The following is a 15,141-nucleotide window of genomic DNA, read 5'->3' on the forward strand; positions in this document are numbered from 1 at the left end:
TATTATTGATAGATATATCAGAAAAAGAAATATTATTCTTTATACAGTTTTTAATTACTTTTATTTTTTTTTCAATATGTTGATCTTTATTTAATTCATTGTTTTTATTAGTTATTATATTTACTATAATTAATATTTTGCTGTACATCTTTTTTTTTTTTGGTTTATATAAATATTATGATTACTTGTATTATTACTTTTCGTGCAAAATAAATTGTTATATTTATAATCATAATTTGTAGATGTTATGTTTTTATATTTTAATAGAGTACCTTTATCATCTTCACAAGAAAATTTGTTCTTTAATTTGGAGCCATTATATATGTTTAAATTTTTATTATTTTCCTCTCGGAAATTATTTACGATTTCATTATCTTCATCTTGTATAGTTACCATTGATATACTTCTATGAATAAACTTCATTTCTTTTTTACTTTCACTTACAAAATGATCTAAATGGGAACTACTAGTATCAACATGGTTAAGGGTGAGATCTCTTGAATCTTTTTCAAAATTAAAATTAAAATGTTTACCTATATTTTTATTTTTTAAAGATCCCTTATTACATTTATTCTTGGAATAATCATCATTATTATCTATTTTAATGTTATTCATATGTCTTTTAAATGATAAGGTATCATAACTATATAAGCGATGTTTGTTATTTTTAACATTTTTATATTTTTCGTTCATATCATTTTCCATATTATCATCACTAAATATTTTATCATTATTTTTTATTCCTTCATTTAGTAGAACAACATGTTGCCCAATAGATGTCCCTCTACAATCAGATGAAGTTATATGTTCAACATCGTGGTTACTATCTTCATTCTTATTATGAACATCACCCGGTTCATGCAAGGCATAATTTGAGGTACATATATAATCCTCCTTTCCATTCAACTGATGCACTATATTAAATTTGGATGTACTTATACGTGTCGGATGTTCATTATTAAATTGGTATGTTCTATTATTATTATTAATATTATTATTGGAATATTTTTTATGATCATTAAACTTATTTAATATATTATTACTATTCATGTTTACATTAGGCAAACTATGGTAAGTTTCCAATTCATTATATGACTTTTCTTTTAAATTAAAATTAAATGATTCATTAGGTATATCATTTTTATATGTATTAATATTTGTGTAGGGACTTCCAATCATTCTTTTTTTAAAAACAGCACTTTTAAAATTTTGATATAAATTATTTGATGACTTTTCATTTAAATCAATTTCATTATTATTATTATTATATATGCTTCTCTCTAAACGTTCTTCTACATTTAAAATATTATCCTTGTTTTGAATAATTTCTTTTGTCATGTTTTTTTTCATCTTTTTATTGCATGTATTCATTTCATCACATGAATTGGATTTATAATTTTTTTTTAATTTATTTCCCTTAACCATTTTGTTATCACATGAACAATTTTCAATTGTATTATTATATGTGGTATTTCTCTCTCTACAATTCACGGGTCCAGACAAATTATTATTTTTATTATTATTATTATTATATTCATTGTTCAAATAATTATCTTCATTCATGTTATTCATATTAGTACAAGAATATTTCCTAGTTGGCGTATCCTTAAATAACTTTTTATCAACATTGTGTGTATTAATTTCATTAAATTTAGTATTCTTATCATCTGTGCGATTATTTTCATACTTCATATATTTTCTTGGTGTAGTACAATTATTATCACCTTGTACATTTTGATTAGGGTACACATAATGTATTATTTCACTATTATATAATTCATAGGTATTATGCGCATTTATATTACTCTCGTTTGAGATGCACGATGAAAAATTATTTAAAGGAGCTATATCTTTTCTATCATTTGATATATTCATTTTATTACAATTTAATGATGATCTTGTTGTTCTTTGATCATTTGTATTATATTCATCATTATCCTCTAAAGTTTTGCTATTAATAAAATGTTGATCTTTTTTTACAATATCGTCCACATGGTTATTACTATTAATAGTAAGATAATTATTCTTGTGATATATATTCGAAGAAGAAGAATTTTTATTAAATTTGTTATCATTCTTATATTCTTTAATAAGACTACCATTCTTGTCACTCTCATCAATTTTAGTTTTATTGTTGTTATAAGAAAGTGGGGAAGAATTATCGTATTTACAAAAATCAACTAAAGATGGAGTTTTCATATTCGAAAAGAAAAAAGAAGAATTATTTTCATCCATATTATAATTTGTGTATATTTCATTTTTATTATGGTTTGAACGTGCTTCTTTCTCATATTTATTTTCGTTGTTTGATAAATTTTTTTCATTAGTTTCATCCACATCTTTGTACTTTTTTGTTTCTTTTAATAAATCTTTATTATATGATAGTTTATTTTTTCTAATAGAATATGGCATAGAATTATTTTTAATAAAATCACTATTGGGGACAAAATCTTTTTGATTATTATTTGATTCGTATATATTAGAAAGATCCAATGGTAAATTTCCAATATGTATATTATTAAATTTATTATAATTCTTAATAGTATTATTCTTAGATTTGTTAGATAAAGCAGAATAATATGTACGATCATTACAGTTATAATTATTATTATTACTATTATTACTATTATTACTATTATTATTATTATTATTATTATTATTATTATTATTACTATTATTATTGTTATTATTATTATTATTATTACCATAATACTGGTTATTATTATTACCTCCTCTATTATTATTATTATTATTATTATTATCCGAGGAACCACTACTACTACCACCACCATTATTGTTATTATTGTTGTGGTCATTATCATGGTTATCCTCGTCATCATCGTTTTGATCATTCACATGATTTTCTTCTTCATCATCATTATTATCGTCATTACTTTGATTAGATATATCACGAGGTTGTTCAGTTTCTTCACAATCATTATGAGCAACTTCATCGACATTTGCATGTATATGAGCATCACGATGATGTAATAAATTTTGATCATTATTAATTTCATCATTGTTCATGTCTATATTAGCACCTGATACGAAATTCATTTGTGGGATGAGTTGCTGATTATTTCGATTTTCCATCAAATTATAACAATTTCTAATACCAAAAATTCGATACTCATTTTGGTAATTTAATAAAGACATTAGATTGTCAACTCTATATGGAGAATACGAGTTTTGCAATGAATTGGATGCGTTTGTAATATCTAGAAATTGATTTCTTTCAAAATTATTTCTATTATTAGTTTCATCCGTGTTATTTGTTGTATTTACTGGTGGTGCAGAATTTACGGTACTTTTATCATTTGTAGGTGCTTCAGAAGAATCAAGAACTTCTTTATTTTCAATAATATCAATAATTCCACTTTTAAATGGAATTTCTTCATCCATTTTAAAATGAACTACACTTCTACCTACCTGTAAAGACATAGTATCTTTAGGAAATATTTCTCTTGCTTTTCTTAGGGCTACTAAGGTACCAAATTTGGAATTATGATCTTCTAATTTAAATAAACCTTTTTCATATTTTATTGTTGCATGGTATCTGGAAATAGAAACATCCGGGATACGAACATCTGATTCGTGTCCTCTTCCTAATTTTAAATATTTTTTATCGGCAAAACTTATTAAATGTACTCCTTTACTAGTTTGCCCAATAATATTATCTAAGACAATTAATGGTGTTTTCAAATTAGGTATCTTTACTAATTGTACTAGTTCCTCATTTTGTTTAATACTTTTTGGATATTTAGATTTACATAACTCACAACAAATATCCTTAATAAAAACTGAACCAGAAAATAATTGATCATTTAAATTTAATCTACCATTAATCCATTTTCTTAAACACATTAAATGTGCATACTTAATGGAACCTTTACAATCACATGGACAAATTAAGGGATCATTTTCTTGATTCCCTTCAATTAAACAAATTCGACATTGAATATTAGAAGAATCTAAAATAGTTTCACATTTTTTTGAAGGGCAGTCATCTAATTTCAACGTATTTAATGTGTCTACTGATTCAATAAATTGTCTTACCTTTAATCGAAAACGTCCTAATTTTATAATATCATTTTCATGTAAAGCGTAATATTTTTCAGGAAGATCTTTCACAATTATCCACAATTTTTTTATATTGTATTGGTTGCTTAATGAATGTTCAGCTGGCGTTATAACATATTTATCTATAACATGGTGAAACAAAATAAATAAAAATAAAATACGTAAATATGTATAATATATATATAAAACATAGCACATATTATGAATACTACATATATGAATATCATATATTATGAATACCATATATTATGAATACGACATATTATGAATACGACATATTATGAATACCACACATTATGCATACAAATATATAATGATATCTTTTCAGCTTTTACCTTCTTGAGGTCTAACAGATAAAAGATAATCCTGAGTTGTATTAGGCAAACATTCTGGAGAGTCAGCTACACAAGATACTTGAGCTTTTGAACGAAAAAGTTTTATTGCTGTAGATATTAAAAAACTTTTTTTATTTACTTGTTGTGCTTCATAATCAAATAGATCATGACTATCACGAGTCCATGTTTTTGTTTCTACTCTTAACCTAATAAAAAGAAAAAAATAAATAAAATGAAATAAGAAAAAAAATATAATATATTTATATTATGTACACTCATTATTAATAAGAAATATTCTTATCATATCTATAAGGAATATAATTTTTCTAGACCTTAATTAACAATCTCATATTTCAAAAATAAATAAATAAATAAATATAGTTTCCAATATATATATATATATATATATATATATATATATATATATATTATATTATATATTCATGCACATATTCTTATATCAATTAATTTTTATATTACATTTTCTCGTATTTCCTGATAAATAATTTTGTTATATTTACAAAATTACAAAAAAAAAAAAAAAAAAAAAAAAAAAAAAAAAAAAAATACAAAAAAAGGGAGGAAAGTAAGGAAAGGAAAAAAAAAAGAAGAGAAGAATAAAAGAAAAGAAATAATATTTACAAATCCATAAATAAACAAATAAACCTATCACAACATATTAATTCCTCAAATTTTATATGAATTTATTTTATTTTATTCTATTCTATTTCATCGCTTTTTTTTTTTTTTTTTTTTTTTTTTCTTTCCCCCTCTGATCTTAGTCTTCTTATATTGCTCTTCCTTTTTCTGTTATGTTGTCTTGTTTTTTTTTTTTTAATATAAATCTGGTTTTACTACAGTTATTATAACAACATATGTTATTTTTAGGAATCATTCATTCCTCAAACTAAAAACAAATAATATACTGTCTAATTAACATTTAATTAAAGAATTAATTTCCTCTTTTCCTTTTTTTTAATAATATAATTTATATATGAAACATAAAAAAAAAAAAAAACAAATGTATATATAATATAAATTTATATATAACAAATAAGCAAATATTAATGTAAATTCATACACTTAAACGGAAATGAATGCAAATACAAAAAAAAAAAAAAAGAAAAAAAGAAAAAAAAAGTAAAATATAATATATCAAATAAAATAAATAAATTAATAAACATATGACAAAAATATGATAAATATATATAATATAAAATACATAAATAGTCAATTCATATATACGTGTGTGTATAACATATCATATGTTCATATCAAATATATATACATAAATACAAATCAACATAAACAAATATTCTTAAGAATTTCTAAATAAATAATTATAAAAACATATAATATAATATAATAATATTATCAAATATCATAAAACACAAAATAATACATATAAAAAAAAAATTATCAAATAAATATTCTTATATAATAATTCTGCAAAAAAAAAAAAAAAAAAAAAAATAAAAAAAAAATACATATATATATATATGTATGTATATAATAAAAAAAAATATATGTATATTTATATATGTATAATATAACCTTTTTACTATATAATGCAATAATATACCTTACAAAAATGTATTAATATACATATGTATGAATGTAATGTTTTTTTTTTTTTTTTTTTTTATATATATATAAATATATATTTAACACAATTTACATTCGCATTTTATTTATTACGACTTATACATACATATACATTTATTCATTTATTTATTCCTTTTTATTGTTCTCCAAAAAAAAAAAAAAAAAAAAAAAAAAAAAGACTTAATTTTTTCTCTAAGCTTCAAACATATTTGTATAAAATTATATACAATATATTTCGAGATCTATAAGCCTATATAAATATAATCAATGAAAAAAAATAAAATATAAAATATTAAACATTAAATAAAAATGTTAAATATTAGGTATAAAAGAAACAGATAAATTTTTGGAAAATACAAAAAAATAAAATAAATAAATGAGCTAAATAATAATCACATATTATATAAATATATATATATATATATAAATATAAATATCTAATTATAAGTAAATATGTATTGTAAGAAAAGAATTACATTTTTGCATTTACATTAAAACAAAAAATCTAATCAATAAAAATTTAACCAAGTGATATTATAAAAAAAATTTATATATATAAACAACACAAATGAAATGTTCTATTTTAATATGGAATGTATACAAAGAAGATATATATATATATATATATATATATATTTTTTTTATTATTCATTTACAATAATTATATTAACATGTGAGTACTTCTATATATTAATATTATATACACTCCAAAAATGTTTTTCAACTTTTAAGATATATTTCTATATTTCTTTTTATTATATTAATATATATATTTATTAATGCAACTTTATATATATTTTCATGTATAATATTGTATTATGAATTATTATGTTTAGTATTATATATAAATATATATATAATAAACAGTTGTGTGTCTTCACATAAATATTTATACAGAAAAAATAAAAAATTACATAATATATATAATATATATATAAATATTAATATATATCAAAAAAATAAAAACAAAAAAAAAATATATCGATATATTATTTCCTATTTAAAACTTTAAACAAAATTCTTTTATACATTTATATTAATATATATATATATTTTTTTTTTTTTTTTTTTTTTTTGAAGTTCATATATGTTCTAATAATACATATAAAATAAAAAAAATATAAATATATTTTTTTATATGTATTATTATTATATATATATATATATATATATAACTGCAATTCATTTTTTTTTTCTTTCCTATATGGAAGAAAATTAACATTTGTTCTCACCTAACATTTTTTATTTTACATTTATGATTTATATTTATTTTTTTCTTTTTAACTTTATTTTATTTTATTTTTCCCTCCAACAACATAAATATTTACAATTATATTTTATTATGAATTTTTTTTTTTTTTTTTTTTTTTCACTGTTTTATAAAAAGTATTATGCACGCAATTGATTTTTATGTTATTTATTTTTTTTTTTTATTTACTCTCTCTCTTTCTCTCTCTATATACATATATAATATATGTATATGTAAAAGTATAAATGTTTGTGTGTAAATAATTTATATAAGTTAAAATTTTGTAATTTTTTTTTATGTATAATTTTATAGAAAAATTAAAATTATAATAACATATATATATATATATATATATATATATATATATAATATATATATATAGGAAAATATAAAAATGTATAATTTATATCATTACACACATTTTTTATATTTTTTAATACACGATTTTTTTTTTTTTTAAATAAAATTAGTATAATATTATTTATAAACATGTTCACATAAATATATATATGTATAAATATTAAAACTACAAAAAAAAAAAAAAAAAAAAAAAAAAAAAAAAAATTAACATAATAATTATAAAAATTAATAGAATATGATGGTGCAGCAGTCTTATTTTTCACAAAAAAAAAAAAAAAAAAAAATTCACTGGGATAATTTAGACTTTGTAGAAATTAATTATAGATTCCGTGTTCTTTTATATTTATAAAATTTAATAGACTGAAATTTTTATACATGTACAAAATTAAATATAACATGAAAACAAAAAAAAATATAAATTATTATATATGTGTATAATTATATATATATATATATATATATATATGTTTTTTTTTTTTTTATTTTGTTGTACGCTTATTTGTATATATTTATTATTATTATAAAAATATATATAAATAATACTATCCTTTACAGAAATAAAAACAAATGTATTTTGGTATAAATTACTATATATATTATTAAATGTACAATAGAAAAATTATAAAAAATTAATTTTATTATATATTATTATTTTTTGATTTTTTCATTTATTTTTTTTAGATTTTTTTTTTTTATTTAATATTGATTTCCTTATATTTATACAATATATAAATGAAAAATGGAAAAAAATATTAATACCAATATGAAAACGTTAAAAAATATTTAAAACATATATGCAATTTTACGTTATGGTACGCCTATGAATAATGTAGCATAATTTATATATTTTTCTTTTGAATAAAAGTTATATATTTAATATTATTATTATTTAATTATTTTATTTTCAGTTCATATAAATATAGTATTTATATTTATTCTAGACTGTATTTTTATTATTCATTTATTTTATTCATTATTACATATTATATAAAAATCAATTGTACTTTTTTTTTTTTTTTTTATTTAACATCTATAATAATAATAAATACTTTTAAATATTTTATTATACATAATAATAAAAGAAAATTTAATATATTGCACATAAAAGTAAATATATATATATATATATATATATTATTATTATTATTATTATTATAATTATGTTATATTTAATGTCTTGATGTTTTTCTTTTTTTTTATTTTTTATGTATTCAATATTGTAGTTGATATTTAAACACAGTTCCAATATTTAATATTTTATGAATAGAAAAAAAAAAGTTTACCTCAATTATTTAAATGTTATTTATCATTAATATAAATAAATAAATAAATAAATAAATATATATATATATATATATATATATATACATGTAATAAAAAATAATTTGTTCTGCGTCATTACCCAAATTGTCTAAATTATAATTTTACTAATTTTTACAATTATATATATAATTATAAAATATTTATTTTAAATGATAAATAAATAATTATATATATCAATATATTAAATTTATAAAAATGTCCAATAAATTTACATAATATTGTCTAATTTATTTCAAAAAAAATAAAAAATAAAAAATAAAAAATAACATATATAAAGTGAATATATATATATATATATATAATATATAGTTCTATTAATATATTATATCACTTAATATTATATACTCAAAAGAAATTATGTATATTGGTTTTTTTTTTTTTTTTTTTTTTTTTTTTTTTTTTATTTATCAAAATTCCTTTTAACAAATGCAAAATTGTATTATTTAATTTGAAAAATACCTTTTTATACACAAAAGACATCAGTGTAATATTTCTATTATGGTTAAAAATTATATTATTCTTAATCAATATATAGTAATTAATTAAATAAAATGAATTAATTAGAAAATATATTCTTTTATTATATATAGACTTATTATTATTTGATAAATATATTTTCTTAAATTTTTAAATCTTAAGTAAATATTTACATTATTTACACATTCTGCATATAAAAAATATATTTTTCATTTATTATTTGTTTTTTGGAAATATTCCATTTTTGTTCAAGACAATACCTGAACGCTGAAAAAAAAAAAAAAAAAAAAAAAAAAAAAAGTTCATTCCATAATATGAATAAATTATAAGGATCATATTATAAAAAATTTTGCCCATACAATTTTAAATATTTATATTATAACAAAAATATATATATATATATGTTCTTTATCTTTAATTTAATTTTTATTTCATAAAAATTATATTTCTTAAATATAATTTTTATAAATAAATAAATATATATTTTAAAGTTAGTTTATATATTTTATTAAAAGAAAACAAATGTTAATTTATAATAAATTAATAATATATATAATAAAAAAAATTAAAAGTCAAAACATATATATAATTTTACATATAAGACAACTATAAATTAAAACAAATATTTTAATTAAAAACAAAAAAAAGAAGATGAATCAAGACATCCATGTGTTATCTTAAAACAATATTCTCATATTATTTATTTTTTTGAATGGCATCCAAATTATAAGAATAAATTTTGTGTATATAAAATATATTTAAATATTCCTCTCTGATTAAAAGATATATACATTATTCATTTTTGAAAAGGACACAAGTAATATTTCTCTTTGCAAATATTTAAATATACGAAAATATAAGATTATTATATATACACAGTAATCATAACACTTTTAATAAGTGAATGAATTACACATTTCATATTTCGGTAAGATAACACTTATATTTTTTTTACTCATAAGAATATATATAATCATAATATATCATAAAAGAAACAAATGAAAAAAAAAAAAAAAAAAAAAAAAAAAAAAAATTAAAATTATATAACATATGGATATTATAGAGAATATATTTTAATATATGAACATTTACATAATTTCTTACATAAATATATATATATATATATATATATATATATATATATTATATCAAATCAACAATAACAAATATGTTTCTATAACAAAAATGGATGCTTCTCCAATAAATTCTTGTTACAATATTTTTATTTCTTTATCATGTCTTAACATGTAAAGGTCATAATATAACATAAAATAAAATTCTCGATATATCAATTTGGACATTTAATTTATATATAACATATATTATATTAAATATATAACAATAAACATAACTTGTATGTATATATAAAAATGTAAATAATATGATCAATAAAAGCTATACATATATATATATATATATATATATATATATATATATATAATAATCTTTATGTTATTAATTATAATTCCACGTGTATTTTTATACATGAAGGGATGTTTCATTTAAATTAATATTATATGCATTAAATAATTTTTTATTTTATATATTATCATTTCATCAATTTGTAACATTATTTACAAATGCTTATACAAAGAATGAATTTATATCATTACTTATGTTTCAGCTGTAATAAATTATGTAACAAGAATGATTCATCAGTATATATTTTGAGCATATATAAATAGTATTAATCATATATATATATATATATATATATATATATATATATTTATTTATTTTTCATGATATGTTATTATTCTATGTGATATTATCATTATTGTTATTAATATTAAAATTGGATATATATACATTGTTATTAATTTGGTTTGTATTATTTAAATTATTAAAATTGATAATATTTTCATAAATATAATGACTCATATTATCATTTAAATTATTTATATTGTTTGTGTTTGAAAAATATTTATAAGGATTTATATTTGAATTATCAATCGTGTTATTACAATGTTTTATATTTTGACAACTTTTATTTATGTAATTATTATCCTTCTTGTGAAAAATATTATTATCGTAATTATTTATTTGGTAATCATTAATAAATATTTTTCCATAATTTGTTGTACTTGTATTATTATTATTATTATTATATGATGTAGAATTATTCATATTACAGCTCTCCATATTTGTTTCATTCTTATTATACACATATATAGGTTCTTGTTGAATATTATGTAACGATGATATTATATTCTCATTATATTTCACATTATTGATATTATTATGATCTTGTTTATTTATTATATTATCTTGTCTATTTATTATATCATCTTGTTTATTTATAATATCACCTTGTGTATTTATTATATCATGTTGTGTATTTATAATACCATCTCGTGTATTTATAATATCATCTTGTGTATTTGTAATATCATCTTGTGTATTTGTAATATCATTTTGTGTATTTGTAATATTATCTTGTTTTTTTATAATACCTCCTTCCGTTTTTGTCATATCATCTTTTGTATTCATGATATTATCATGGTTATGGTAATTAAAGGAGTTATTATTACTTTCATGTTTATATTTATTTAATAATAAACTTATATCCATACATTTAATCTCGAGAGGTTTGTATTTTTGTATTTGATTTTTTAATTTATTATAAAATATATCTTTTTGATACAAAATATTTAAAACATTTTTCTTAATATTATAATTTTCATTATTATTTTCATCGCAATTAACTAAAATAGTGTTTGTATTTTTTTGTTCTTCAAACGGTATTATGGAAAACTGTTTTATATTTTCTCTTTCATTATGATTATAAATAATATTATTATTTCCTTGATTTTTTATTATTTCAGATGATAGTGGATTTAATAATTGATTTGAATCTTTTACTTCTGAATGGTTATAAATATTATTTAAATTTTCATTTGACAAATTATTTATTATAACATTATGATTTTGGTATACATTAGATGTAATATTGTTATTTATTTTTTGTTTCTTAACATCAGAATAATCTAGCTGTAATTTTCTTTTGTTGTTATTATATAATAGGGGTGTATCAATTTTAATACTTTCATTTTTACTTTTCTCAAATATATCCTTTTTTAATCCTATTCCATAATTTTTTCTTTTATTTAAATAGTTTAAGGTATCTACATAATTCTCATCATAAAAGTTTTCAATTTTTCTTTTTATATTTCTTTTTAAATTTTTACAATTCAATATTATATTTTCATTCACGTCATTTTTTGTATTCATTATTTTAATTGCTTCTAATTAAAAAAAAAAAAAAAAAAAAAAAAAAAAATTAATATATATATAAATATATATATATATATATATATATATATGTATAATATAAATTAAAATTTTATTTTATTTTTTTATTTTTTTAAGTGCAGTACACTTAATTTCCCCCAAAAAAAAAAAAATAAAATAAAATAAAATATAAAAAATAAATATACATATAAATAAATATATATATATATATATATATTTTTATATTTGTATATTCTTTTTTCAACAAATTAAATTATTTTAATACAAAAGCATATATTATATTTCATCCAATGTATTTATAATATATAATTTTTTATGTAAATGTATATTTTATATTATACATATATAGTACATTTTTTTTCTTTCTTCATTTTCCCATGTAACAATTATTGTAATGCATGCACTGAATATAAAAAGAATATAAATATATATATTATATAATGTTATTGTTATTATAAGATTATTCATACATTATATTATTCTTTAATTTTACAAATAAAAAGATAAATAAATATATATATATATATATATATATATATATATATATATATTGATGATTTAATTTTAATATTTTTCTTTTTTCTGTACTCACACAAATAGAAGGATAAAAAAAAAAAAAAAAAAAAAAAAAAACCTACACATATATTTAATATATATATATATGTACATTTTTTTTTTTTTTTTTTTTATGGAATGATACAAACAAATAGTGGTTTTTTATTTTTAATCAAAAAGTTATTAATATTTTAAGTGCTCTTTTTTTTTTTTTTTTTTTTTTGTGCGCCATTAAAATAAATATATATTTATAAACACAATTGCGTATAATAATATAAAAATATAATATATTGTATATTCAACATTATTTAATGTATTTTGCGTACGAATTATTTTATTTCACAAAAAAAAAAAAAAAAAAAGTTTCTATATATAAATATAAACTTATTCCTAAAACATAATGATGAGTTTTTTTTTTTTTTTTTTTTTTTTTTTTTTTTATTCATCTGTGCTACTCATATATGAATCATACGAATCTGATACATTCAAATTATCATCAAAAGATTTGAACGGAATTTTATATAATTTGTATCCAATACGTATGTGAATACAATTAACATATATATATAAGTCATCCAATCTATTTTCCTTAATATCCTTGTTTAATATTAATTCATTTATGTTCGGCCAGAAAAAGGTTTCTTCTTCAACACATTTTTTGTTTTCTTTTTCTAAAAGTACATCCAAATTTATATTAGTGTAAGCTAATGATAAATGATATATCCTATTTAAATGTGTATCTTTAAGATCAAATTCATTTAATATCTTATTTATTTTTTCTTTTAATGTATTTAAATATAGTTCTTGTTGATCTTCTTTTACGGTATAAGAACAAAAGTATTTTGTGTTCTTTTGACTTTTATACAGGTCTACTTCATTTCGAAAAAATAAATAAAAGCTAAAAAAAAAAAAAAATATATATATATATATATATATATATTTGTTTAATTTGTTTATTTTTTTTTTACCTGTTTTGATTTTTCAATTCCTCTTTTATTTTATTAATAAAGGAATTAATCATATATCTTTTCAAATTAAGCGAACCTGATATAGTAATATGCAAAGGTTCTTTAAAATCTTTTTCAATATTATTTTCTTTAATATGTTCATTTAATTTATATAGTTGATAATATATATGTTTGTGTATTTCCCCTTTATTTATATCATTATGACATAATAAATTTTTTTCTTTTGACTTGTTATAGCATTCCTTGTGTTTCATTTCTATCAATTTGAACAATACGTCAAAACATAATTCGCACCTTTTCTTGATACTCTCATTACATTTTACTACAAGTAAAAAAAAAAAAAAAAAAAAAAATATATATATATATATATATATATCAATGTATTAATAAAATATTTATTTACTATTATTTTTCTTTTTTTAATCTCCTTTTTTTATATATTCATTTTGATCATATTAAAATATTTTTCATTATAACCTGGAATATATATATAAGTATTAAAATCTCCTTGATTAGACATTATAACTTAGGCTTTCATAATAAATCATTCCTTTTTATTCATACATTTTTATTTAATAAAAAAAAATAATAAAAAAAAAAATATAAAGAAACAATATATATGTATATATATATATATATATATATATATGTTAAAAAAAAAAAAAAAATAATAATTAAAAAAATAATGTCAAGTCGTTTCATAATATTGTGCACATATATATTTACAATTATATATATATATATATATATATATATATATATATATATACATACATACAATTTTTAAGAATAAAAAAAATGATGATACATTTTTTAAAGATATACATTTCCCATTTGGTTCCTATAATTTTTCCTACATAAACTGTAATGTTTCAATATGACCATTTATAAATGTGCATCATCCATATGAAGAATTAAATTAACAAAAAAAATACAA

At 17.3% G+C, this 15,141-nt stretch overlaps 3 protein-coding genes across 3 annotated transcripts; all 3 read right to left on the minus strand.

Moving 5' to 3' along the window:
• Positions 1–129: 129 nt before the first annotated feature.
• Positions 130–4,897, minus strand: PF3D7_1344300 (zinc finger protein, putative; the record flags this gene model as incomplete). The annotated part of the gene is made up of 3 exons (XM_024473234.1): positions 130–4,202; positions 4,416–4,621; positions 4,896–4,897. Coding segments are annotated over 3 exons (4,281 nt in total).
• A 6,290-nt stretch (positions 4,898–11,187) lies between these two features.
• On the minus strand, positions 11,188–12,660 carry PF3D7_1344400 (conserved Plasmodium protein, unknown function; the record flags this gene model as incomplete). Its single annotated transcript, XM_024473235.1, has 1 exon — positions 11,188–12,660. One exon carries the CDS (start codon positions 12,658–12,660, stop codon positions 11,188–11,190), a length of 1,473 nt encoding a protein of 490 aa, XP_024329027.1.
• A 1,014-nt stretch (positions 12,661–13,674) lies between these two features.
• On the minus strand, positions 13,675–14,724 carry PF3D7_1344500 (U6 snRNA phosphodiesterase, putative; the record flags this gene model as incomplete). Its single annotated transcript, XM_001350123.1, has 3 exons — positions 13,675–14,134; positions 14,205–14,526; positions 14,682–14,724. 3 exons carry the CDS (start codon positions 14,722–14,724, stop codon positions 13,675–13,677), a joined length of 825 nt encoding a protein of 274 aa, XP_001350159.1.
• Positions 14,725–15,141: the final 417 nt, after the last annotated feature.

Source organism: Plasmodium falciparum (genome assembly GCF_000002765.6).
Source record: "Plasmodium falciparum 3D7 genome assembly, chromosome: 13".
In the NCBI taxonomy this organism is placed as follows: domain Eukaryota; phylum Apicomplexa; class Aconoidasida; order Haemosporida; family Plasmodiidae; genus Plasmodium; species Plasmodium falciparum.